This window comes from Paroedura picta, chromosome 3 (genome assembly GCF_049243985.1).
Source record: "Paroedura picta isolate Pp20150507F chromosome 3, Ppicta_v3.0, whole genome shotgun sequence".
Lineage (NCBI taxonomy): Eukaryota > Metazoa > Chordata > Lepidosauria > Squamata > Gekkonidae > Paroedura > Paroedura picta.
The window spans coordinates 173,048,494-173,074,087 of NC_135371.1; the positions used below are offsets into that span (position 1 = coordinate 173,048,494).

The 25,594-nt window shown below is 52.6% G+C and overlaps 2 protein-coding genes, 1 long non-coding RNA gene and 2 other non-coding genes across 6 annotated transcripts in view; 3 read left to right on the forward strand and 2 right to left on the reverse strand.

The window, feature by feature from the left end:
• Positions 1 to 6,428: 6,428 nt before the first annotated feature.
• Positions 6,429 to 6,908, reverse strand: LOC143831452 (uncharacterized). The gene is made up of 2 exons (XR_013228879.1): positions 6,767 to 6,908; positions 6,429 to 6,599 (listed from the first exon to the last, which is right to left on the reverse strand). It is a non-coding gene; the product is annotated as an uncharacterized LOC143831452 (long non-coding RNA).
• A 194-nt stretch (positions 6,909 to 7,102) lies between these two features.
• SSR4 (signal sequence receptor subunit 4) lies at positions 7,103 to 12,882 on the forward strand. Its single transcript, XM_077329680.1, has 6 exons — positions 7,103 to 7,264; positions 8,463 to 8,581; positions 9,457 to 9,531; positions 11,039 to 11,128; positions 11,747 to 11,812; positions 12,751 to 12,882. The coding sequence occupies exons 1-6, from the start codon at positions 7,198 to 7,200 to the stop codon at positions 12,853 to 12,855; spliced, it is 522 nt and encodes a 173-aa protein (XP_077185795.1). The 5' UTR covers positions 7,103 to 7,197; the 3' UTR covers positions 12,856 to 12,882.
• LOC143834612 (small nucleolar RNA SNORA42/SNORA80 family) lies at positions 8,681 to 8,817 on the forward strand. Its single transcript, XR_013229860.1, has one exon. It is a non-coding gene; the product is annotated as a small nucleolar RNA SNORA42/SNORA80 family (small nucleolar RNA).
• LOC143834613 (small nucleolar RNA SNORA42/SNORA80 family) lies at positions 10,800 to 10,939 on the forward strand. Its single transcript, XR_013229861.1, has one exon. It is a non-coding gene; the product is annotated as a small nucleolar RNA SNORA42/SNORA80 family (small nucleolar RNA).
• Positions 12,883 to 17,038: 4,156 nt separating the features above from the next.
• Positions 17,039 to 25,594, reverse strand: part of PDZD4 (PDZ domain containing 4) — a 29,844-nt gene continuing 21,288 nt past the window's right edge. For both annotated transcript variants that reach the window (XM_077329681.1, XM_077329682.1), the window contains exons 4-8: positions 22,894 to 22,992; positions 22,260 to 22,322; positions 22,056 to 22,157; positions 20,466 to 20,576; positions 17,039 to 19,132 (exon numbers count right to left, since the gene is read on the reverse strand). In XM_077329681.1, coding sequence (XP_077185796.1) covers positions 17,789 to 19,132; positions 20,466 to 20,576; positions 22,056 to 22,157; positions 22,260 to 22,322; positions 22,894 to 22,992 — 1,719 coding nt within the window. In that variant the 3' untranslated portion in view covers positions 17,039 to 17,788. The remainder of the gene's footprint in view (positions 19,133 to 20,465; positions 20,577 to 22,055; positions 22,158 to 22,259; positions 22,323 to 22,893; positions 22,993 to 25,594) is intronic.

The window sequence follows — 25,594 nt, forward strand, 5'->3', positions numbered from 1 at the left end:
CGCCACGGTCACAGATGTCCAGATGGGATTGCCGGATGCGGCACAAAGCTGGGCCTTTGTACAAGTTTTCAGAGCAGGGTGAATGAGGGGTGGCTGGTTATCGGGTGGAGGGGGGGAGCTGCATTCGCTGGCATTCTCCCTCCCGTGCAACTATTGCGCATGCACAGGAGCCCTCGCCGGGCCTAGAATGGTCTTTGGCAAGCCTAATGTCAGAGGCAAACACGTAAATCGGTGCCTTCTTCATCCGGAGAAATGGCTGCTTTGCAGGGGGGAGTCTATGGCATTACTCTCCACTGAGGTCCTCCCCAGGGGTGTCAATTCTGGCTTAGGAAAATCCTGGAGGTTTGGGAGGTGGAGTGGGATTTGCAGAGAGAATAGCCCTCGGGGGATATAGCATCATGTATTCTGCCCTCCAAAGCAGCCGATTTTCTCTAGGGCAGGGGTAGTCAACCTGTGGCCCTCCAGATGTTCATGGACTACAAGATGTTCATGGGAATGGATTTCTGGAGGACCACAGGTTGACTAACCCTGCTCTAGGGGGTGACTACAATTCCCAGGAGCCCCTGCCAGTCCATGAACACCTGGAGAGCCACCATTTGGCTACCCCAGCTCTATAGCATGGGACCCTGCTGAGTTGCCCCTGTTGGACACCACGTGAGTTGGCATTGGGGTGCGCTACACCACTGTGTACATAGGTATTATCTGCTTGAATGGGATGCCTCTCTTTGCCTTAGCCTGGCTGCTGCCCTCTGACTCCTCCTCTTTTCCATTGTCCTCTCCCTCTCTCCGCATGGCCTTCCGTGGAGACATGATTCTGTGGATCCCTCCTGCAGAGACAACGCTGTGATTCTCCCACACCTGTAAAGTCGGACAAGCTGGCCATGTGCGATAGGGACTCTTTAGATTAGGCTTCTCTCTCCCCTTTGAACTACAACCTGTATGAGAACTGGATAGACTTAATGATAGATTCAAATGAGTAGCCGTGTTGGTCTGAAGTAGCACAATAAAATCAGAGTCCAGGAGCACCTTTAAGACCAACAAAAATGTATTCAAGTTGTGAGCTTTTGAGTGCAAGCGTCTGACGAAGAGTGCTTGCACTCGAAAGCTCACGCCTTGAATAAATCTTTGTTGGTCTTAAAGGTGCTCCTGGACTCTGATTTTATTGGATAGACTTAAATCATGCAGCTGTGACTGGGCAAAGTGTCCTATATCAACCCAATCTGCCAATGCCCTCTTTACACCTGTCATCCTCAGGTGTTTCCCACCTGGGACCTGGTCTGCAGGGACCCCCGCCTGCCCTTCCGAAGTGAGGGTTAGCGATGGCAATCGTTCCTGGCCATCTAAGGGCAGCTGGAACCAGTTCTACCGAAAGCCATAAAAGTCCATTTTCAAGAAGGAAAGGAAGGCTGATTTATTTCCCTGTCACATAAATCACAGTGTTGGGAGAATTAAAGGATTAAGAAGACCTATTCCAGGGAAAATGGACCGGGGCCAAGCCAAGGAATTGGGCAGGGAGCGCAGCTCTTGATGATTCTTTCCTTCGCTGGCTCAGTTGGGATGCTTAGAGAGTGACCGGGTAACATTTTATCACAGGGCAAGAAAGGACATTTGAATAAAGCTCCGTGGGTCTTAAAGGTGCCCCATGTCTCTTAACTTTGTCCTGCTTCTTCAGAACCAACCCAGCGTCCCACCTAATTCTAATCTAGGTTCTAATCCCTCTGGGGAGGAGGTGGAAGCAGGGACTAGGGCAGAGGGATGCACCTAGAGGAAGAAGACCCCACACCCACGACCAGTTTGTTGGTCATCCCTTGTTGGTTATTCTAATCCTGGACTGACAAGGCTTGGGGATCTCCTGCTAAAACAACGGATATCCAGACGAGAGGGACCAGTTCCCCTGGATGAAATGGCCACTTTGGGGGGGAGGGGGGCTCCTACAGCATTAGATCCGCCCACCCTGGCTGCACCCCTAAAACCTTCAGGTGGCCAAACTCCCTGCCATGCCCTCTTCAGGGCAGCCCCCTCCCAAGGCAAGAGGCCCTTCTCTTTGTAGAGGTTTATAGCAAGGTAGAGGAGTAGACTGACCATTCTGGGCATCCCTCGCCATCTTGGCACTGAAAGAGAGCCAAGAGGGAGAGATTTCCCGTTAATTGGTCTCCACGGTGCCTTTCGGGAATGTCCCAGATTGAAGCTGCCAATTTCTACCAGGATCTGGTGACTGGCCCAGGAGCTGCACTATGGTTGCCAATCTCTAGGCAGGCCCTGGAGATCTCCTGGAACTGTGGCTAATCTCCAGCCTGAACTAAACACTGCAGCAAATGTCCGCTTTGCAAGGTGGGCTCTTATGCCAACATATCCCTGCTGAGACCCCTCCCCTCTACTGGCTCCCCTCCCCCTCCCCAAACATCCAGGAATTTCCCAACCTGCAGCTGGCAGCCCTCCGTCTCCCTGTTGCTGAAGCACTGTTTGTCCCCAGTGGGAATGAAGATGTCCAGCGTTTTGAGAGGATACCGTTGAGAGTAGACTTGCCAACTCTGAGTTGAGAAATTCCTGGAGATTTGGGGATAGGTTCAGGGCATGACAGAGTTTGGGGAGAGGACCAGCAGGAATGTGACAGGCTCATGAGAGGTGGGTTACAAATGTAAACATAAATGAAAAATAAATATTAATCCCATGGCACTGCCATGATCAGCTGTAATTCTGGGAGCATGACAAACCCAACCTGGAGGTTGGCAACCCTAACTGGTATCCCTAATTAAGCCCCTTGGAGCTTCCCAAAGATGACTTCTTGACCTTCTAAAATTAAGGTATTGAGACGTGGGGAGGAGCTTCAGAACTAAGGGGCGGAGCCCAACAGATTCAGTGGGTGGGACCTGGTAGGAGAGGGGTTGGCTGAGACATCCACTTGCCGAGGGGCCCCAGAAAGAAAAAACGAAGGTTGCACATCCTTCAAATGCAAATCGCAGGTCAGCTGGGCCAAGGGGCGCTTTAGGGTCTGCAGAAGATGCCAGTTAGCTTTTCCCTCTCTGTGCCCAAGATATTTTGGCCAACCTCATCCTAGCATCTTTCTCTGGTTTGACAGAGACACCTAGTGGTGGAATTGGGGACTTGCACTGGTTGATACACACCCCCCCCCAAAAAAAAAGGTGACCGTCTTTGGTTCTGGCTTCTCTGAGTTGTTACAAGAGGGAGGGACATTCAGACAGGAAAGCTATGAATGCATACAAAGCCAGTTTTGCATATTAATTTACTTACACTTATTTGCTGCCTCCATTCGTTGCTGAGCTCAAAGCAGGCTATAATTAATATAATGTATATATATAATAATATAACAGCTGAGGTGGTCTGTCCTTGACTTCCATTCTTAGCTTCCAACTTATGGCGACCCCAGCCAGGGGCTTTCAAGGCAAGTGAAAAGGAGAGGTGGTTTGCCACTGCTTCCTCTGCAGAGTCTTCCTTGGTGGTCTCCCTTCAAAATACTAGCCTTGCTTAGCTTCCAAGTTAGGGAGACCAAAGCAAAGGGCTTTCCAGGCAAGTGAGGAAGTGAGGGGTGTTTGGCAACTGTCTTCCTCTGCAGAGCTTTCCTTGGTGGTCCCACATCCAAGTAGAGACGCTGCTTAGCTTCCAAATTATGGTGACTCCAATGAGGGGCTTTCCATGGGGGTGGGGGGCAATGCAGCATGCACGTTTCTTCTCGGTAGAGCTGCTTACACAAAAGTTTCCCCTCCAGACACAGACTGTGGTTGGCGCCTGCCAGTTTCTATCTTTGGTTTGTGGTTCCTGCCGACTCAATCAAAGCCTTATCTGCACTTTCAATCTGCTTTGGAGACCAGGCGTTTCTGTCGCTGACGCTGTTTCCCAAAGAACACAAAGCAAGAGTAAAGGGGGGAGGAGGAGTTGCTTTTTATACCCCGCTTTTCTCTTCCTGAAGGAGTCCCAAATCAGCTTAAAAACCACTACCCTGTGAGGTAGATGGGGCTCAGAGAGCTCTAAATGAACTGCTCTGCTTAGAGAAGCCCAAGGTCACCCAGTTGGCTGCATGTGGAGGGGTGGGGACTCAAACTGTTTTCCAGATTAGAGGCCACTGTGCTTAACCACAAGACCACGCTGGCTCTTAAGATGCCATCCTGCAAATCCCTCTCTGTGAAATCGACCCATGCCTCCAGAAGGATATCTTTACTAGCAGTTATTCGGGTGCAAGCTTTCGAGTGCTTATCTGAAGAAGTATGTGAAGGAGTGTGCATGCACACAAAAGTTTACTCTCAGAGTTGAACTTCCTTGGTTTTACGATTGCCACTTTCTTCTTCAGGTATTTGAAGAAGCCTGCATGCTCAGGAAAGCTTATTCCCAGAAATACATTTTTTTTTAGTCTTAAAGGTGCCACGGGACTCAAAGCTTTGTCCTTCAGGCATCTCAAGAACTATGCATGCACAGGAAAGCTTATTCCCAGTACACTTTTTGGGTCTTAATGGTGTTAGTCAAATGTTGTTCTCCAGGTATCTCAAGAAGCGTGCATGCACAAGAAAACGTATTCCCAGAATTAGACTTTGTAGGTCTTAAAGGTGCAGCTGTTCTCAAACTTTGTTCTTCAGCTATCGGAAAGAGTCTGCATGCACAGGAAAGCTTATTCCCAGAAATAGACTTTTTGGGTCTTAATGGTGCCACTCAGCTTAAAGTTTTCAGGCATCTCAAGAAACGTGCATGCACACCAAAACTCATTCCCAGAATTAGACACTGTCAATCTTAAAGGCGCCGCTTAAAGGCCTCAAATTTGGTTCTTCTGAAGCCAGTTTTCTTGATTTTTTTTTAAATTCCACCATGGTTCTTCTGAAGCCAGTTTTCTTGATTTTTTTCACCATGTCAAGCTCTTATGTGGCTGTCCCCCTTCCTGTATTTACGTCAGCTGGCCCTAGGAAGAGGGCAGCTCGCCTTGGGGCTTGACAAGCGCCCAGAAGCCACCCAGGCGCCTAATCTAGGCATCAACCAGAGTAGGCCGCCAGGCCTCAACGGCCTCCTGAGGCAGCAGTTACCATGGTGACGGGGTTCATCAACCGCCCAGCGAGAGAGAGGGACAACTTCCCCTCCCTGAGACCCGCCCACACAACTGGCCTCTGGCCAATCCCATCCGCCCTACTTTTTGCTTTGCCCAATCACGTCCACGTTCCACTCCCGACGGCATCCTCAGTTCAGACCGTTCGGGACCGCATTCTCTCATCCCGCCCCTTTGCCCATATTCGACCAATCAGCAACGCGAAGTGGTGACACCGCTACCAATCCAAGCCAACCTCGGTGGTTGCGATGGCGACGCACATTTCGATTAATTTGGCAGTCGAATCGGGATGTTTTCGGTGACAGGCTTTCTAGGCGGGGGGAGGGAGACCTTTTTTAGGCACGCCAAAAAGCAACGAACGCGTCTGTGACTCAAAATCTCGCGATACTTTTAGTGTCGGGTGGGAGAACGGGTCAGCAAAAGGAAAAGAACGGCGGCAATTATAATGGCACCGCTGAATTAACGCGCATGCGCAGATTACAATTTTTACACCCCCCCCCCGCTTCACGCTTGCGCAGTAAACCCCGGCGGCCATTTTAGAATTCCTTCCAAGAGGAAGGGGGATTTCTTTTGTCTGGAGATGGAACTCCTCAAGCTGTTTTTCCTTTACTGGCTATAGATGCACAGATAGATGCACGCGTGCACGTGTACACGCGGGTACGTGCAAGCATATATACACATGTACACACAAATACAAACAAACATTTATTTGATTTCTGTACCTCCCGTTCTATATATACTCACAACCAACACACACATAAGCAAACGCACCCATACGCACAGAAACATGGGGAGCCTTAGAAGAGGGCGGTATATAAACGTAATTAAATATACACCCGGATCTAGACACACGTATACATACACACATATAAACACACACAAACATGCAGATATATATATATACATACACACACATCCAGACTAAGGTGACCATACTTTAACATTGATAAAGCGGGACACCCTTGACCGGGGTGGGGGTTCTTGATTGAAAATCTGGTCTATATGGAGCAACAAAAGTTTAATAGAACGCACAGAACGCAAAAATAGTATTGTAATATATTTTTAATTTCAACATGAGTACAATTTGTCCAGTGGGACAATCTGGTCACCTTAATCCTGACATATATACACATAGATATACACACAAGCATACACATACCTGTGCACACGCACGTATACTCTCAGCCTAGCCTACCTCAAAAGGTTGTTGTAACAAAAAAAATGGAGACACCATTAGTTTGCCTGATTTAGGTTGGGAACTACTTGTAGATTTGGGTTGGAGCCTTAGAGGGCGGGTTTAGGGATGGGGTAGGGCTTCACTGGGGTACCATGCACATACATGTATACACACACCACCAGAGCTTGTACCTCAATATATAGATGAAATATAGTACAGTATTTATTAATCTGGTTTTACAGTTGTGAACATTCAGTTATTTCAAAACCGGCACCAGAGGACTTGTATTGGAATAAAGTGACTTTATTCGAGAGCCGGTGTCGATTCTCTTCTCGGCTACGGGATTCCAACTCCAGGCAATAGAGATCAGCTCCCCTGGACAGAAAAAAAAGCACTTTGGAAGAACTCCAGGAGCCATTGAAGCCCCGCCCCATCTCCAACCCCGCCCTCTTCAGGCCCCACCCCCCAAATCTGCAGGTATTTCCCAATTTGGACCAGGCAATCCTATTGGGGGCTTGTCTCCTTTCCATTTTTTTCCTTACAATCACCCTGCTAGGTAGGCCAGGCGCAAAGCTGAGCCAGCACTGGCACCTTTCCCAGCACCAGCTGAGAGAGGATACTGGCCATGCTGCTGGACACTAGCGACTTCCAGGCCCCGACAGAGCAACGCCCCAACCCAGCTACAGAAACGGCCCAGCTGCGCATGCGTCGAGGGGGAAAAAAAGCCCCTCAGGCGCGCACGCGTCGGCCCGACCCGACCTCGCAACCGCGTTGCGCGTGCGCCGAGCCTCCTCCAATAGAGGAAAGCGACGTCTCCCACCTTTCGCTCCTTACGCGTCGATTGGTTGGCCTTTCCCCTCGTCACGCGCCGATTGGCTGGCGCGCTTCCGGGAGCCTTCCCGGCGTGCCCCGCGCGGCGGGCCGGACGCGGTTGGCGGCGAGGCGCCGGCTCTTCCCTCTCTGCGGGCCGGCGATGGCGGGGGCCGGCTGGGGCCTGGCGGGGTTGCTGGGCGTGCTGGTGGCGCTGGGCGGGGCGCGAGGTAGGCAAGCAGGGGCCCCTCTCCTCAGGGCCCAGGCCTGGCAGGGAAGGGTGGGTAAGGCTGGGGAAATCGTGGCTCGCTGAGGGCGGACTCGACCCTTGGTCAGTTATTGAGCAGAGGCTAAATAATGGCTCTCTGGAGGTCCCTGGACTACAATTCCCATAAGCCAAATTGTGGCTCCCCGCAAGTCCCTGGACTACAATTCCCATGAGCCCCTGCCAGCAGCATGCTGGCAGGGGCTCATGGGAATTGTAGTCCAGGGACTTCCGGGGAGCCACAATTTGGCCTTCCCACGTGCTGATTTTCTGGACTCAGGCAGGTTGTGAGTGGGGTGTGCAGGAAGGGATGTGCCAGTATTTGTCTCTTGCGGCCCTTCCTTGCATGCCCAGGGAATTGCTGATCGCCACTGTGGTATGGGAGGTGAATCTCCTCCAGGCCAGGTTGGCTTCTGGAGATTTTTGGGGGGAGGGGGGGCATGGAGTTGGAAGGGATCTCTGGGTCATATAGTTCTGTGCACTCACACAGAGTTCATACGAGTACAGATCAAATGCACTCATTCCTTATATTTGCACTCTGATGATTCCTATTTCATCGTCTTAGGAAGCGCCCCTGTACACGAAAGCTCACGCCTAGAATAAATCTTTGTAGGTCTTCAAGGTGCCCCTGGACTCAAGTTTTGTTCTGCTACTTGACCCACCTGGATCTGTCATTTTTCAAGCTGTTTGCATCCTTTGACGGTGAATCCCATGATTCAGTCAGTCTCTGGGTCAAGGGTTATTTCCCTTTCTCCATCCTGAACCTAGATTAGGAAAAGGGAATAAAATGAATGCAATGGCCCCATGAAAACGTAAAATGACAAATCTAGATTCATGTCTGGTTAACACCTTGGAGATCAGCAAATTTTTGGGGGGTTGAGTCCAAGGGCTTGTATGAGCAGTCTGTTTTCTTCTGATTTCTGAATTGGGTGCCCTTTTTATTGATGTCACTGAAGTCATTTCAGTGCCCTTCTGGGGGCCCTCTGGGACTCACAGCTTGTTTGATCAAGTTCCAGAGGTACCTCGAGGTAAATTGTGATGCCTCTGTAGATTCTAGGTGAGACATGGAGCTCTGCAGGGAGTTTGCCGTGCAGGTCGCCTGATACCCTTTTCTGTTTGGCTCTGAATGCCGTATGCATAAGTCAGTTTCTCTTGTCCATCAGCTGAAACCTGCACAGAGCCAACCATCTCCCCATCCTACTACACTACCTCCGATGCAGTTATCTCTTCCGAGACTGTCTTTGTCGTTGAGATTTCCCTCACCTGTAAAAATGGAGCCCAGGTGAGTGTTACTTTGGTGTCTGTGTTGGGAGGGATGGACGGCTAGGTTAGTGTTTTGCTTTAGTGAGATGTTGGAAGGATTCCTTGTTCTTTAGCAAGCGCATGGTTTTGGATTTATGGCAGGCCCCACTCTATGGGCTTCTCATAGTGTACCCCATGCCATAGCAGCTGACCTCCCCAAACCATTGGCTGGCCTAGCTTGCTGTAGCGCCAGACACTGAAGCGGGTGGCACATGTGCATCTGGGGAAGGGCTAAAACCCATTTGTGAAATAACTCTGTGAATCTTTGGCATCATCGAGTCTTGAGAGCCAGTTTGGTGTAGTTGTAAGGAGTGCGGACTTCTAACATGGCAAGCCAGTTCCCTGCTCCCCCACATGCAGCCAGCTGGGTGACCTTGGGCTCGCCACAGCACTGATAAAACTGCTCTGACCGAGCATGAATCTCAGGGCTCTCTCAGCCTCACCCACCTCACAGGGTGTCTGTTGTGGGGAGAGGAAAGGGAAGGCGATTGTTAGCCGCTTTGAGACTCCTTCGGGTAGAGAAGAGCTTTTGCGCTTCTTCTTCTGACCAGGAGGCTGTGCTTACATTTGAAGGTGAAGCAGAGGGCACCCACCTTTTTCATATTCTGTGCTGTTGAGTTGGACCCGACTCATGGTAAACTCAGGGCCAGAGGGCTTTTAAGACGAGAGGAGGTTTGCCATTGCCTGCCTCTGCATAGGAACCCTGGCCCTCCTTGGGGAGTTCTCCAAGTAACTAACCATGATTGACCTTGCTTAGGTCCCAAGCAGTGATGAAACTGGATTTTGGTTATACCTGTCTTGAGCAAAGATAATGAGCAAACCATCGTCAGTCCCATTTTGTGTGTGTCTCTCTAGAATGCTGCCCTCTATGCAGATGTCAACGGCAAGCAGTTTCCAGTCACTCGGGGTCAAGATGTTGGCCGCTATCAGGTAAGGCTCTGCAGGGACTTCCGGTTGCAGGAGTGGCACATAATCGGGCATCGAGGGGTGCGAAAACGCCTCGGACACAACATGGAATCCTAGCTTCATCTCCCCTCTGTAATGGTCCTACAGAAAAAATGTCCGCCTGTCCCAGGCTATCAAAATCTGTATACAGTATAATATTTATACAATACACATTAAGAAGATACTGAATCAAACATCAAAATGTGTCTTTTCTCTATTTTAATGGTTAACGAAGCAACCAAAACGGACTCTAGATTTGTGCCGTTTATCAGTGTTGAATTTTCATCAGTGGTTGTTTCCTCCTAGGATTATCAAAATTATCCTTGCAAGTTTCCAATGTTCCAGTACTCCAATATTTTTCCTATTCTGTATTGCTGACAATCTCATCTTTTTACTATATATCCAACACAAAGTTGTAGGATTAATTCTGTTCACATAACACCGGCCTTCAGCTTGCAGGAGTGGGAGAGCTTTGTCAAGTGGTAATTTTTAAACAGAGGCTGGAGAGCCATCAGACGGAGAGGCTGATTCTGTGAAGGTTCAAGGGGGTGGCAGGTGACAGTGGATGAGCGAGAGGGTTGGGAGTGCCCTGCCTAGTGCAGGGGGTTGGACTAGATGACCCAGGAGTGACTGTTCCCAAATACATTTCACTTGGCCTGGTATCCTCCCCTGGAAACCCAGCGGTTTTCTTTTACTTGGTTTTCAAACTCTTTCCTGTTTGATCTCGCTGCTTAAAAAAAAATTAGTCACAAAAAAGACAAATGACTGAGTTTAAGAAGTAAAAAAGCAGTCTGTTTTGCCAGTGCAGCCTTAGGAATGGAGTATGCGTCCTTAGGATCGTTAGTTCACACTTTCCGTGCTTGAGAATAGGGGTCTCCAAACTTTTTTGATCCTGGAAGCACCTTCTGAATTCTCACACATGGTGGGGGCAGCAACAAAATGGCCACCACAAGAGGTGGAGCCTGCCACAAAATGGCTGCCACTACTTACCTTTGGGTCGCACAGTGAAGCTCTTAGTGCTGCAATGGTCAGTGCTGTCGACGTAATATTTTGAACACCCACAAAGCCCTGTGCTGGAGCAAGGATGTTAGAGAACAGAGGTGGTCAGGGGCTCGTGGGAATTGTAGTCCGTGGAAATCTTCAGAGCTACAGTTTGACCACCCCTGGAACAGAATAAGGACTGGAACAGACTGGAGGGCATTTTGCACTTTAATTGGAGGACAGTGTGGCAGCCCTCATCTCCCCGTGGAAACGCATGGCTCTGGATTTATGGCGGGCCTGACTCCGTGGCTCCTTCCCACAGTGTGCTCCATGCTAAAGCAAACTTACTACCCCGAACCATTGGCTAGTCTGGCTTGCCGTAGCCCTAGCCACTGAAGCGGGTGGCACATCTGCACGTGATTTGCTATCTAAGCGCCTCCCTAGCTAACACCTCCCCAGGCGGAGAGTCCCATCTCTCTGGGCTCTAATCCAATGACCCTTTCTTGAGCAGGTCTCCTGGAGCATGGAGCACAAGCTGGCCCGCTCCGGCACCTACGAGGTGAAGTTCTTTGACGAGGAGTCTTACAGCATCCTGCGTAAGGTGAGATCAGCCCCTGGTGCGTGGAGGGGGAAGGTAGCCGTGGGATTCTTGTCTCAAACTGTCAGCTGTAGATTATTGGTTTACCATGTGCGATTGATTTATCCGCATTATTTCCACTCTGCCTTTCGCACTCAGACTCAGAAATGAGAAAGGCAAACTATAAAATAAATAATTTTTTAAAAAGCAGTAGTAATTTTTCCTTTTAACTGGAGATTCCAGGGATTGAACCTGGGACCTTCTGCCTGCCCAGCAGAGGTTCTGCCACTGAGCCAGGGTCTCAGGCCAAGGTCTTTCCCATCCCCTCCTACCTGGTCCTTCTAACTGGAGACGCTGGGGATTGAACCTGGGACCTTCTGCCTGCCAAGCAGAGGCTCTGCCACTGAGCCAGGGTCTCAGGCCAAGGTCTTTCCCATCCCCTCCTGCCTGCTCCTTTTAGCTGGAGATGCTGGGGATTGAACCTGGGACCTTCTGCACACCAAGCAGAGGCTGTTCTGCTGTGCCACAGGCCCTCCCTCCCCAGTGTAAGGGATTGGTGGAGGGGCCAGATCTGCAGTGTCCATCCTCTACCACAAGGAGCTCCACATTACCTTGTCTTTTCCTCCCTTTATCCCTTTGCAGGCTCAGCGCAACAATGAGGATGTCTCTGAGATCAAGCCCCTCTTCACAGTGAACGTGGATCATCGAGTGAGTAAAGGGGGAGGGCGAGCTGGGAAGGACAGAACGTTTGCTGTGAAAGTTGTAATCCTGGTCTTGGGAAGGTTTCTGGGCCTGGTGGCCGATCTCCTTGAGGGCACCTGGTTTTGGCCACTGTGTGATACAGACTGTTAGGGCTGGATGGGCCCCTGGCCTGGTACACCATGGCTCCACTGACATTCCCAAGAGGAGAAGTCCACGAGTGGCTCTTAGCCACAAGGTATAGATGGAGCACTCTGTCTGGGCAGTGAGGCTTTGCCTCTTTGGTGCTTGGGGGGGGGGGGCAGGGGCCACAGTTGAAGGGCTTCTGGAGTTATGGCCACTGGGTTTTGACCACTCTGCGACACAGGGCTGCTGGCCTGATCCAGCATGGCTTCTCTTATGTTATCTTGCAAATTGGTGGACCCTTTGGGAATCTTATGAGCCTCTTGTGGCGCAGAGTGGTAAGGCAGCCGTCTGAAAGCTTTGCCCATGAGGCTGGGAGTTCGATCCCAGCAGCCGGCTCAAGGTCGACTCAGCCTTCCATCCTTCTGAGGTTGGTAAAATGAGTACCCAACTTGCTGCTGGGGGGTAAACGGTAATGACTGGGGAAGGCACTGGCAAACCACCCCGTATTGAGTCTGCCATGAAAACGCAGGAGGGCGTCACCCCAAGGGTCAGACATGACCCGGTGCTTGCACAGGGGATACCTTTACCTTTTACCTTGGGAATCTTCCTTGTGATCTTATAAACCTCTCCAAAGAGCCGCCCTCGCCAGGGCTGCCGTGTGAGCCTTCCCTGGAGCGTAGGATCAAGAACAGCGCTTCCTCTTCCTGCAGCCAGCAAGCAGATTTAACCGGCCTCGCTTCTTGCACTTTGGTGCCTGCCTCACCCCCTTGACCATCACCTCTCCTTCCTTCCTTCCTTCCCTCTCTCTCTCTCCCTCCCAGGGTGCCTGGAGCGGACCGTGGGTCTCCACTGAGGTTCTGGCAGCCTTCATCGGCCTCCTGGTTTACTACATGGCTTTCAGCGCCAAGAGCAACATCCAAGCCTGATGCACTTCAGTAAACTTGTCCTGCCAACCTTGGTCTCGCTCGTCCTTCCTTGGGAAGCTGGGGTGTGCTGGGCTCCACAGTCACGACTCTGTTGCCGTTTACTGGCCATGCAGCCAACCTTCTCAAAAAGGGGAGAGAGTAGAGGCAGGAACGGAGGAGCCGGGGCTCAGTAATAAATCATCTACTTGGCATGAAGAAGGTCCCAGGTTCAATCCCTGGCATCTCCAGGTGAAAGGACCAGGAAGGAGGGGATGGGAAAGACCTTGGCCTGAGACCCTGGCTCAGTGGCAGAGCCCCTGCTTGGCAGGCAGAAGGTCCCAGGTTCAATCCCCGGCATCTCCAGTTAAGGGACCAGGCAGGAGGGGGATAGGAAAGACCTTGGCCTGAGACCCTGGCTCAGTGGCAGAGCCTCTGCTTGGCAGGCAGAGGGTCCCAGGTTCAATCCCCGGCATCTCCAGTTAAGGGACCAGGCAGGAGGGGGATAGGAAAGACCTTGGCCTGAGACCCTGGCTCAGTGGCAGAGCCCCTGCTTGGCAGGCAGAAGGTCCCAGGTTCAATCCCCGGCATCTCCAGTTAAGGGACCAGGCAGGAGGGGGATAGGAAAGACCTTGGCCTGAGACCCTGGCTCAGTGGCAGATCCTCTGCTTGGCAGGCAGAGGGTCCCAGGTTCAATCCCCGGCATCTCCAGTTAAGGGACCAGGCAGGAGGGGGATAGGAAAGACCTTGGCCTGAGACCCTGGCTCAGTGGCAGAGCCCCTGCTTGGCAGGCAGAAGGTCCCAGGTTCAATCCCCGGCATCTCCAGTTAAGGGACCAGGCAGGAGGGGGATAGGAAAGACCTTGGCCTGAGACCCTGGCTCAGTGGCAGAGCCTCTGCTTGGCAGGCAGAAGGTCCCAGTTTAATCCCCGGCATCTCCAGTTAAAGGACCAGGCAGGAGGGGATGGGAAAGACCTTGGCCTGAGACCCTGGCTCAGTGGCAGAGCCTCTGCTTGGCAGGCAGAAAGCCCTGGGTTCAGGCCCCCGGCATCTCCAGTTAAAAGGAGGTGATTTGAAAAACCACAGCCTGAGCCCCTGCCAGTCTGAAGGGACAATCCTGAAAAAGATGGCTTCTGCTTGAGAATAAGGCAGTTTCTCTGCTTGGTGCTGCTGCTCAGGATAACCACTTAGGCCCTATCGTCCTTGACGCTGCCGATCACTGTGGGAGAAGACTAAGCTTGATAAAGGGGAAACCAGCCAGCAAGCGCAAGCCAAAGGGATTCTCGGACTGAGCCCTTCCCTTCCCCGCCCAGCAGAGCTGCTCCAGACCGGCTTGCCCCTGGCGGTCTCTGGGATCCACCGCGCCACCATCCGCTTTCCCACCCGTAATCCTGTTAAGCCCCCAGTCCCTGGGAGTAGCTGCATTCACGGCACGGCTCCTGATCCGCCTAATGACAGCGGCTCCAGATGTGAGCCGGCACAATGCGCAGGGGGGATTACCCTGCTCCTCTGAAGTGGCATTCATGTCGGATTAAAGGCGGGGAATCGGATCGCAAAGGGGCTTGGGGGGGGGGCATGGCTCCCTGGCTCGGGCGTTTCACTGCGGTTCTGCTGGGGATGTGCCTCTCTGTGCAGCTTCCTGCCCTGAGCAAAGAAAAGCTGTGTAGGTTGGATGTTTCGCACCCAGTCCAGGTTTGCCTGCAAGCCACTGTCTTCGGACTGTTTTCACCGGCCTCAGAACAGATCTTCTTGCTGCGTGGTTAGAAAGAGACGGTCTCTAATTGAGAGCCAGTTTGGCGTAGTGGTTAGGAGTGCGGACTTCTAATCTGGCATGTCGGGTTCGATTCTGCACTCCCCCACATGGAGCCAGCTGGGTGACCTTGGGCTTGACACGGCACTGATAAAACTGGTCTGACCGGGCAGTGATATCAGGGCTCTCTCAGCCTCACCCACCTCACAGGGTGTCTGTTGTAGGGAGAGGAATGGGAAGGCAACTGTAAGCCACTTTGAGCCTCCTTCTGGTAGGGAAAAGCGGCATATAAGAACCAACTCTTCTTCTAATCCGGAGATTTGATTCCCCTTTCCTCCGCTGGCTGGGGGACCTCGGGCCTGTCAGAGTTCTCTTAGAGCTGTTCTCATGGAGCAGCTCTCTCCGTGTGTCTGCTGTGGGGAGAGGAAGGCCAGGCGATTGTAAGCTGCTTTGTGACTCCTTCTGGTAGTGAAAAGCGGGGTATAAAAAAGCAGCTCTTCCTTGGAACGCCAATCTGTCCTGCCGTACCTTCCTGTTTCGATCAGGAAGTGGTGTTGGGAAGAACAGCCGACTTCTTGGGAACTCGGGGGGGGGGGGGTCTTGAAGCAAGAGATGCTCACCTGGCGTTCCTCATTGACGGCCTCTGTGTACCACCCTTCCTTGCTGATGTCCCATCCAAGTATTGACCTGGGCTTGGCCACCTTAGCGTCTGAGATCCGATGAGGTCGAGCTGGTGAATCTCTAAATCAGGGGTAGTCACACTGCAGCCCTCCAGATGTCCATGGACTACAATTCCCAAAAGCCCCTGCCAGCAAACGCTGGCAGGGGCTCATGGGAATTGAAGTCCATGGACATCTGGAGGGCCGCAGTTTGCCCACCCCTGTTCTAAATTCTGGCCTTCTAAGCCCAGCATGAGATCCTGGTCAGTTTTATAATATGCTGGTTTTGTTTAAAGTATTAGGATACGTTCAGGACGATTTTGAACCTGGTGGAAGGGAAACCGTTCTTAAAAGCTGGATCGCTGCGTTTCTGAACCGGGTGGAATGTACGTGTGTTGCAGTTGTGGTAGGACAAATTCTCATACGCAAACTGATCATTTGACTTTTTGGACAGCCATGCACTTCTTTGTTCTTGGGTAGGGGTAGAAGTATCTGTCCAACCTCTGCTTGAAGACCACCAGTGAAGGGGAGCTCCCCACCTCCTTAGGCAGCCTATTCCACGGCTGAACTAGACTCATAGACTCCTAGAGTGGGAAGGGGCCATGCAGGCCATCTAGTCCCACCCACTGCTCAGTGCAGGATCAGCCTCAAGCATCCAGGAGAAGGATCTGTCCAGCCGCTGCTTGAAGACCACCAGCGAGGGGGGGCTCCCCACCTCCTTAGGCAGCCCCTTCCACGGCTGTACTATGATACTGAAATCTTTTACCTGATACCTAGCCAGTGCCCTTCTACACGTCATTTAAACCCATTACTGTAGGTCCTCTCCTCTGCTGCCAGCAGGAACCTTTCCCTGCCCTCCCCAAATTGTAAAGGTATCCCCTGTGCAAAGCACTGAGTCATGTCTGACCCTTGGGGTGACATTTTCATGGCAGACTCAATACAGGGTGATTTGCCAGTGCCTTCCCCAGTCATGACCGTTTACCCCCCAGCAAGCAAGCTGGGTACTCATTTTACCGACCTCGGAAGGATGGAAGGCTGAGTCGACCTTGGGCCGGCTGCAGGGATCAAACTCCCAACCTCATGGGCAGAGCTTCAGATAGCATGTCAGCTGCCTTACCACCCCCAATTGACAACCTTTCAAATTCTTCAAAAGAGCAATCTCAACCTCCTCCAGGCTTAACATTCCCAAGTCCCTCAGCCTTTCCTCTAGGGCAGGGGTAGTCAAACTGGACATCTGGAGGGCCACGGTTGCACTACCCCTGCTCTAGGGCGACTGGAAGCCGCTTTGAGACTTTCGCAGTAGGAAAAGCGGCATATAAGAACCAACTCTAGTGATGTCAGCAGCCATCTGAGCTTCCGGCAAAGCTGCGGAACCCCTGGGAAGCTCTTGTGGAACTCCAGGTTCTCCCTGGAACCCTGGTTGGAAATCTCTGATCTAGTTTATCTCAGGAGGTTCTGTGGGGTTGGAATGAGTTCCCAGAGTTACCTTCTAGGGCAGGGGTAGTCAACCTGTGGTCCTCCAGATGTCCATGGACTACAATTCCCATGAGCCCCTGCCAGCATTTGCTGGCAGGGGCTCATGGGAATTGTAGTCCATGGACATCTGGAGGACCACAGGTTGACTATACCCCTGTTCTAGGGAACCCTTGGTTGTGAAGGACACCTCCAAGCATAGAAAGGCACCATTTCCCTCTTCCTATCATGACAACCTGTTACCATGATACCTCCACCCTCTCCTCTGGCCTTCCAGAGTAAAGCCCCACAATAACTTAAGGTGCTCTTATTTTCCCCACCTGCAATGAGTAGAAACAGCAGTTTTTATTGTAACAATGCAAGTTCAGCCACAGGTGCCGGGTTTACCGCAAGCCATCTGCTCCGCAGCCTCCCGACGCTTAAGCCGGCGTCCCTCCTCCCCAGGACAGAGAGAGGCAACAGGGTTGGTAGAAAACGCAGGAAGGGGGCTTCTCGGTCGCTTGCGGGGTGAGCCGCCAGGGCCCAAGGCTCTGGGTTTAAACAGGGAACCGGAAAAAGAAATCGAGAGCCACAATCACAAAAGAGAAAAGAGAGAGAGAAGGAGAGAGAGCGAGAGAAACGTCACAACGTCCCAGTTGTTGTCGAAGGGTCTTCATTGGTGCCGTCGACCAACAGGGCCGGCGAGCCCCCTTTGCGTCCCTTGTGCTCTGCACACTGTGTGTCCCCCACAGCCGATTCCTTGTGCTTCAGAGTGGTGGGCAGGGGCTACGCTGGCAGGAGCTGTCCTGGGCCTCTCTTGCAAGGCCAAAGGTGTGCACAGCAGGAAAATCAGGCATCCCCCCACAGCAAGTCCTTGATGGGTACAGGCTCTGGAGCGGGCCCCTCTTGCCCCCCCCCCCTGGTTCTTAAGGCGGGAGGGGATGCCGAGCTTAACTGTCCCAATCGAATTTTGGTTCGGAGAGTCGGGGCTCGGAGGGCGGCCAGAAACGCTCCCCGGGTGCGTTTTGAAGAGCGGAGAAGGGCTCGTCAACCCACCCGGAGCCCGGCTGGGTCCCCAGAGGTTCGTCTCCGCGGACTCAAACGGTGGTGACCGACAGGAGCGGGTTGTAAACCCGGCGGCCGTCCGCGGAGCGGGTGCCGTGGGCCAGCATCTCCTGGATGGTGATCCAGTTGTCCAGGATCCGCCGGCTCCGCTTCTTCATGGTCTTGCGGTGGCTCAGGGCCAAGATGTTGACCTCCCCGGAGACGCCCCGGGCGTCCCCGCCCTCCCGCTCCCGCAGGCACTCCAGGCGGCTCTGCATCATGAACTCCCGGCGCTTCCGCTGCTCGCGGGCCCGGATCAGGTGCTGCTTGCGCTCCTCCTTGCTCCAGTAGCGGCCCATCTTCATCTCGCTGACGGCGTCGTCGTCGGTCGTCATCCCGCTGCGCTCCTCGCGGATCTTCATGGCCCGGGCCTTCAGCAGGCGGTCCCGCACGGGCCGCTTGGCCACGTAGCGGGTGCCGTCGCTGCGGACCTTGACCTTCCACTCCATGCGGGGCTCCCCCTTGCCCCCCCCGAGAGAGTCTTTGCAGATGCTGGCTAAGCTCATGGGGCTGATGGGGGGAGGCGGGGACGGCTCTTCCCGCTGCCGCCGGCTCAGGTAGGGGCTCCCCTCGCCCCCCGCTTTGGGGCTGCGCCGCACCCGCTCCTCCCGCCGGAACTTGGGCTGCGGCGGGGACGGCGGGGCAGTCCGGTTAAGGTTGGGCGGCTCGGCCAGGCGGCGCAAGGGGCTCTCCAGCAAGGGGGTGCTGCGGCAGCTCTCGCCGGTGTTGTAGGCACTGGTGCTGTCTTTGTCCGAGCGCTCCGGCAGCTCCGTGATGTCCGACAGCTCGTGCTTCTTCGGCTCCCCTTCCAAGGCGTACAGGCCTTCCTCCTCCAGCAGCCAGGCCTTCATGCAGCGCTCCCGCAGCTGCTGCATCTTCTGCGCCCGCAGGATGTTCCGGCACTTGAACTCCAGGTGCCGCAGCTCCTCCTCCAGGAGCGCCACCTCGTTGCGGTTGACGTCCAGCGCCGCGCTCACCAAGCCGGGCTCGTTGCCGTTCTCCAGGTGGCACTTCAGCTCCAGCAGCTCGCGGTAGCGCTCGTACTCCTCGTCCGTCAAGCCCGGCATCAGGTCCGTGCCCACGGCGCTCGGGGGCTCTCCCGCCAGCAGCGAGTCCATGCTGTAGTGGAAGTCGCGGGGCTGCAGGCTGGGCCCGAATTTGCGCAGGCTGCCGGGGGTGTTGGCGGCGCTGGGGGCTTCGTCTCCCAGGAGGTCGTGCTCCGAGCTCTCTTCGTTGCGGGTGCTTTCGTCCGTGCGCCCGACGCCGCTGTCCAGCTCCTGGCTGTTGGTCAGGGGGGTGGCGGGGTCCCCGGCCGGCTTTTCTGGGAGAGGGTCGTTCTGTGGAGAGAAGGGACGGGGAGCCGGTAAGAGGGAGAAGCAGGGATATGATTCTTTAGCCCAGTCTGGCTAGGAATTCTGGGGGTTTTTTGGGTGGGAGGGCATCATTTAGGCATGGAATTGGGGTCGCTGTGGGGGGGGGCAGGCAGTTGTGAATTTCCTGCATGCTGCAGGGGGTTGGGCTAGATGACCCTGGAGGTCTCTTCCGACTCTATGATTCGGTGTTTTGGCTTTTCAGTGTTTTGGTGTTACTCAAAGGGGTGGAATCCTAGTGACCCTGCCTGGTGAATGTGGGCAGAATTTAATGCAGAATTTATTTAAAAGCAGTTGTTGTTTTCTTTTGGGGGGGGGTTCTCTCCGACCATACTTCACAAACATTCTTTATAAAAAACATTGAGATTTGTCACTATGTTGTGAATTTCTCACAGCAGTATAATTAAAAAATCAATATTGGGGCTGATATAACAAGAAGAAGAAGAGTTGGTTCTTATATGCCACTTTTTTCTTCCTGAAGGAGTCTCAAAGTGGCTTCCAGCCGCCTTCCCTTTCTTCTCCCCACAACAGGCACCCTGTGAGGTGGGTAAGGCTGAGACAGCCCTGATATTATTGAAGAAGAAGAAGAGTTGGTTCTTATATGCTGCTTTTCTCTACCCAAAGGATTTCACAAAGTGGCTTCCAATCACCTTTTGTTTCCTCTCCCCACATCAGACACCCTGCGAGGGAGGTGAGGCTGAGAGAGCCCTGAGATTCCTGCTCGGTCGGAACAGCTTTATCTGTACTGTGGCGAGCCCAAGGTCACCCAGCTGGTTGCATGTGGAGGAGGAGCGGGGAATCAAATCAGATTAGACGTCCGCACTCCTAACCACTACACCAAGCTGGTTTTCTTATACCAGAACCCAAGGGCAATAAATGAAGCCAGTGGGCAACAGGTTCAGGGCAGAGGAAAGGAAATATATATTTATACAGAGAGTGATTAAAATGTGAAATTTGCTGCCAGGGGATATAGTGTTAGCCAAATAAATAAGCATTTTCAAAGGGGATTAGATAAATTCCTAGAGGATATCTCCTGATGACTACTAGCCATGATGGCTGAGGGGAACCTCCATAGTCAGAGGCAGTAAACCTCTGAATCCCACACCCAGGCAGCAACATCAGGGGAAGGCCTCGGCCTCTCTGTCCTGTTGTTGGCCCTCCAGAGGAACTGGTTGGCCATGGTGTGAGGCAGGAGACTGGACTAGATGGAGCCTCCCTGGCCTGACCCAGCAGGGCTCTCCTGATGTTCGAAGTTGGCATGCATGGCTGTGTCCACTCCCCCCACCCCCAGAACATGTACCTGCTGGTCTGGTGGAGAAAGGAGCCGACGGGACCTCATTCCGGCTTCGGGGTCAGAGCCGAAGTCATCTAGGAAATCCTCCCGGTCGCTGTCCTTCCAACGCTTGGACAACTGTGGAAGAGCAACAAGAGAAGTGGCAATCAGACTCCGGCCTCTGCCTGTACGCAGCCTCAGTCTCTACCTACATGGCTCCTTTTTGCCACCACGTGGTCATCATAGCATCCTGGCTCGGTCAAACGCTAAGCACAGAAGCACTGATCTCTGTTGCCTGGATAAGAGCTGTAATTTTCATCAGACTGGAGAGAGGTGAGTAGCGGGGTACCTCAGGGCTCGGTGCTCGGCCCGGTACTTTTTAACATATTTATTAATGATCTAGATGAGGGGGTGGAGGGACTACTCATCAAGTTTGCAGATGACACCAAATTGGGAGGACTGGCAAATACTCCGGAAGATAGAGACAGAGTTCAACAAGATCTGAACACAATGGAAAAATGGGCAAATGAGAACAAGATGCAATTTAATAAAGGTAAGTGTAAAGTTCTGCATCTGGGTCAGAAAAATGAAAAGCATGCCTACTGGATGGGGGATACGCTTCTAGGTAGCACTGTGTGTGAACGAGACCTTGGGGTACTTGTGGATTGTAAACTAAACATGAGCAGGCAGTGTGATGCAGCGGTTAAAAAGGCAAATGCCATTTGGGGCTGTATCAACAGGGGCATCACATCAAAATCACAAGATGTCATAGTCCCATTGTATACGGCACTGGTCAGACCACACCTGGAGTACTGTGTGCAGTTCTGGAGCCTCACTTCAAGAAGGACGTAGATAAAATTGAAAGGGTACAGAGGAGAGCAACGAAGATGATCTGGGGCCAAGGGACCAAGCCCTATGAAGATAGGTTGAGGGACTTGGGAATGTTCAGCCTGGAGAAAAGGAGGTTGAGAGGGGACATGATAGCCCTCTTTAAGTATTTGAAAGGTTGTCACTTGGAGGAGGGCAGGATGCTGTTTCTGCTGGCTGCAGAGGAGAGGACACGCAGTAATGGGTTTAAACTTCAATTACAACGATATAGGCTAGATATCAGGAAAAAGTTTTTCACAGTCAGAGTAGTTCAGCAGTGGAATAGGCTGCCTAAGGAGGTGGTGAGCTCCCCCTCACTGGCAGTCTTCAAGCAAAGGTTGGATACACACTTTTCTTGGATGCTTTAGGATGCTTAGGGCTAATCCTGCGTTGAGCAGGGGGTTGGACTAGATGGCCTGTATGGCCCCTTCCAACTCTATGATTCTATGATTCTATGAATTTGGGGGATCCCCAGGTCTCACCTGGAAGCTGGCATCCCTACTCCAGCACCCCACCCCTGTCTCCCCAAAACACATATAGACATTCACTGGGGGAGTGTCCAGCCCCTGCACTGGAGGACCTTTCCGTCCTAAACAAGAAGTCTTCTCATGACAACAGATTCTCAAGAACTCTCCTGTTACCACGAAGGGGGCAGCCTTCTGAATTGTCCGCATTTTGAACTCTCTCCCCAGTTCTGCCTTCCCGACACGCGGTGCCCCCCGCCCTTCTGAGCATCCCAGCGCCTTTCACCTCCGTCTCGGGCCTCGCCAGCAGCAGGGAGATGTTCGTCTGCTCCTCCTGGGTGAGAAGGGCCACCGCCTCCTCCCGATTCTGTACCTCCATCCCATTAATCTACAAGCAGAAGAAACGTAGGGGAGAAAGGCAGGTTTCAATTCAGGCACTAAATGCTCCTCCGCGTCACCACGGGGCCGGTTCCCCCGTCCCCCAACTCACCTGGACGATACGATCGCCTTCCCGGATTCGACCGTCCTTGGCTGCAATACTGTTGGGGTTTACCTGGTGTGAAAAGGGAGGAGGGGAATGAATATCAAGGGGATGAATTAAGAATCCTGCTTTTCCTACTGCTACTGCCCTTGGGCCTTGACCGGCATGGCCCCGGCTAGACCAATCTCATCAGATCTCAGGAGCTAAGCAGGGTCGACCCCGGTTGTTCCTCTGTTGTTGACCCTCCAGAGGAACTGGTTGGCCCTTGTGTGAGATAGGATGCTGGACTAGATGGACCCCTCCCTGGTCTGATCCAGCAGGGCTCTTCTGAGGTTCTCATGAAGGTCTTGGCCTCTCTGCTCTGTTGTTGACCCTCAGAGGAACTGGTTGGCCCATGTGTGAGACAGAAGGCTGGACTGGATGGACCCCTCCCTGGTCTGACCCAGCAGGGCTCTTCTGAGGTTCTCATGAAGGTCTTAGCCTCTCTGCTCTGTTGCTGGCCCTCCAGAGGAACTGGTTGGCCACTGTGTGAGGCCGGAGGATGGACTGGATGGACCCCTGGTCTCACCCCCATGCCGCCCTCTATCTCGCCCCCCCTGTGCCCGCACGTCACCCCTCCCCCAAAGGACTGCCCCTCCCCCACCTCTCCGACGTAGATGCCTACATCGTCCTCGTCATCGGTTCGGTAACAAACCATCAGGCCCAGCTTATCCCGGTGGCTGGATTTGTACAATTCCACCTCCTGCAGGAAAGGGAAAACACAGGCTGCAATTACTTGTATGTTTTCTCTCCCCCCCCCTCCTTCTGCATTGTTACCGGCTTTGGGTCCCCAATGGAAGGACAAGCGCAATACAAATTACTCTCCACTCTGCCTTCTCTGAAAATCTGTCTGCACAGAGCAACCCCCTGGCCTATTATCGAGTCCCTCGGTCAGCCCAAGGGGACCCTGACGCTGGAAGAGATGGCGGCTACGGGCAAGGGAAGCGTCAAGCGAGGACGGGATAAACATATGGACCAGTGGCCCATCAGTGGCTCTTAGTCACAAGCTAGAGAAGAAACCCTCTGTTTGCATCAGTGATGTTCTGTATTGGGCCGGATCCAACATGGCTTCCCTTCTGTTCTCATGTCTGGGGCAGGAATGTTCTGTCTTCTTGCTTCTTAGGGGGCAGCAGTGGGGAGGTTTTCTGGGGAATTCTGGCCCCACGGGTGGACCTCCTGATGGCCACTGGGTTTTGGCCACTGTGTGGCACAGAGTGTTGGACCGGATGGGCCATAAAGAGCCAGTGTGGTGTAGTGGTTCAGAGCGGCATGTTTGATTCCCCACTCCTCCACATGCAGCCAGCCGAGTGACCTTGGGCTCCTCACAGTCCTGTTAGAGCTGCTCTTGCAGAGCAGTCCTGTCAGAGCTCTCTCAGCCTCAGCTACCTCACAGAGAGGGAGAGGAAGGGAAGGCGATTGGAAGCCGATTTGAGGCTCTTTCGAGTAGAGGAAAGCAGGGTATAAAAACTAAGTCCTCTTCTCTTTTTCGTTGCTGTGATCCAACATGGCTTCTCTTGCGTTCTTATGTCAGGGTGCTTGGGGGGAGGGGAGGTCACAGTCGGAGAGCCTCTGGAATCCTGGCCCTGCTAGAGGATCTCCTGGTAGCCCCTGGGATTTGGCCACTGGGTGACATAGAGCGTACTCTGGATGAAGGTTAGCTCCTGATTACGAGACACTTACAGGACACAGAAAATACTTGCCTTGACAAGGGCCTGTTTTTGAAACAGTGGCCTCAATTATCAGGAAAAATTTTTTCACAGTGAGAGTAGTTCAGCAGTGGAATAGGCTGCCTAAGGAGGTGGTGAGCTCCCCCTCACTGGCCGTCTTCAAGCGAAGGTTGGATGCACACTTTTCTTGGATGCTTTAGGATGCTTAGGGCTGATCCTGCGTTGATCAGGGGGTTGGATTAGATGGCCTGTATGGCTCCTTCCAGAGCCTCTTGTGGCGCAGAGTGGTAAGGCAGCGATATGCTGTCTGAATCTGTCTGCCCATGAGGTTGGGAGTTCAATCCCAGCAGCCGGCTCAAGGTTGACTCAGCCTTCCATCCTTCCGAGGTCGGTAAAATGAGTACCCAGCTTGCTGGGGGGTAAACGGTGATGACTGGGGAAGGCACTGGCAAACCACCCCGTATTGAGTCTGCCAAGAAAACGCTAGGGGGCGTCACCCCAAGGGTCAGACATGACTCGGTGCTTGCACAGGGGATACCTTTACCTTTACCTTATGGCTCCTTCCAACTCTAGGATTCTATGATTCTGTGATTCTAATTTTATCTGGCCTTCCGGCTCACAGAACTGACTATAGGTCCATGGTGTCCCAAATACACATCTTTTTATGTAAAGGAGCCAACTGGCTAATAACAATCATTGCATTTATGGTACATTTTACATATGCTGGTTTTATTTGACGCCTGACCACTGATAAAGGTGGTAACGCCGAAGCACATCTGCTTAGAGGAGGCATTAGTATGCCTGTAAGCATTTGATTTGATTGAGAATATGCTAAAAGCCTGGGATTTTTAATTTGATTGGTAGATATTGGTATTATATATATTTTTTAAAAAATTGTGTCCCACCCTGTACAGGCTTAAGTGCATTTCCCTGGTGTTGACCTTTTTAGGTTCTTGACTTCTGTTTGGGTGAGGATAGTTTCTCCTTTTTGTTTTGGCCCTTGACCTGATCCAGCATGGATGTTCTTACATTTTGAGTATTTGAGGCTGCCGTGTAGAGGATGGAGCAGAGTTGTTCTCTCTTGCCCCAGAGGGACGGACCAGAACCAATGGAATGAAATTAATGCAAAAGAAATTCCGTCTAAACATCCGGAAGAAGTTCCTGACAGTTAGAGCGGTTCCTCGGTGGAACAGGCTTCCTTGGGAGGTGGTGGGTTCTCCACCTTTGGCGATTTTAAAACAGAGGCTGGAGAGCCATCCGATGGAGAGGCTGATTCTGTGAAGGTTCAAGGGGGTGGCAGGTGACAGTGGAGGAGCGAGAGGGTTGTGAGTGTCCTGCATAGTGCAGGGGGTTGGACTAGATGACCCAGGAGGTCCCTTCCAACTCTATGATTCTATGATCCTCTTGCAGTGTAATTATACTTATTTGAATTTACTCTCTCCTTCTGGGCTCAAGGGCCCTAGGAGCCTGACCCTGTGTAAAGTGGGTTCTGATGAATACCCCATAGCGTTGGTTCAGACAGGCACGTTCATCACATTGAACTGTTTAGGAGATGTATCTGCTTATTCACAGCGGCCTACGAGGAAAAGAATGCACAGCCCCGCCTCACGTTAACGTATCCAGGAGCCATCAAACGCA

Excerpts from the sequence above, each read along its gene's own strand:
- SSR4 (XM_077329680.1), top strand. The coding sequence starts at position 7,198 with ATGGCGGGGGCCGGCTGGGGCCTGGCGGGGTTGCTGGGCGTGCTGGTG. Across the intron at positions 9,532-11,038 it reads AAGATGTTGGCCGCTATCAG|GTCTCCTGGAGCATGGAGCA; the intron begins GTAAGGCTCTGC and ends TTTCTTGAGCAG. Across the intron at positions 11,129-11,746 it reads CTTACAGCATCCTGCGTAAG|GCTCAGCGCAACAATGAGGA; the intron begins GTGAGATCAGCC and ends ATCCCTTTGCAG.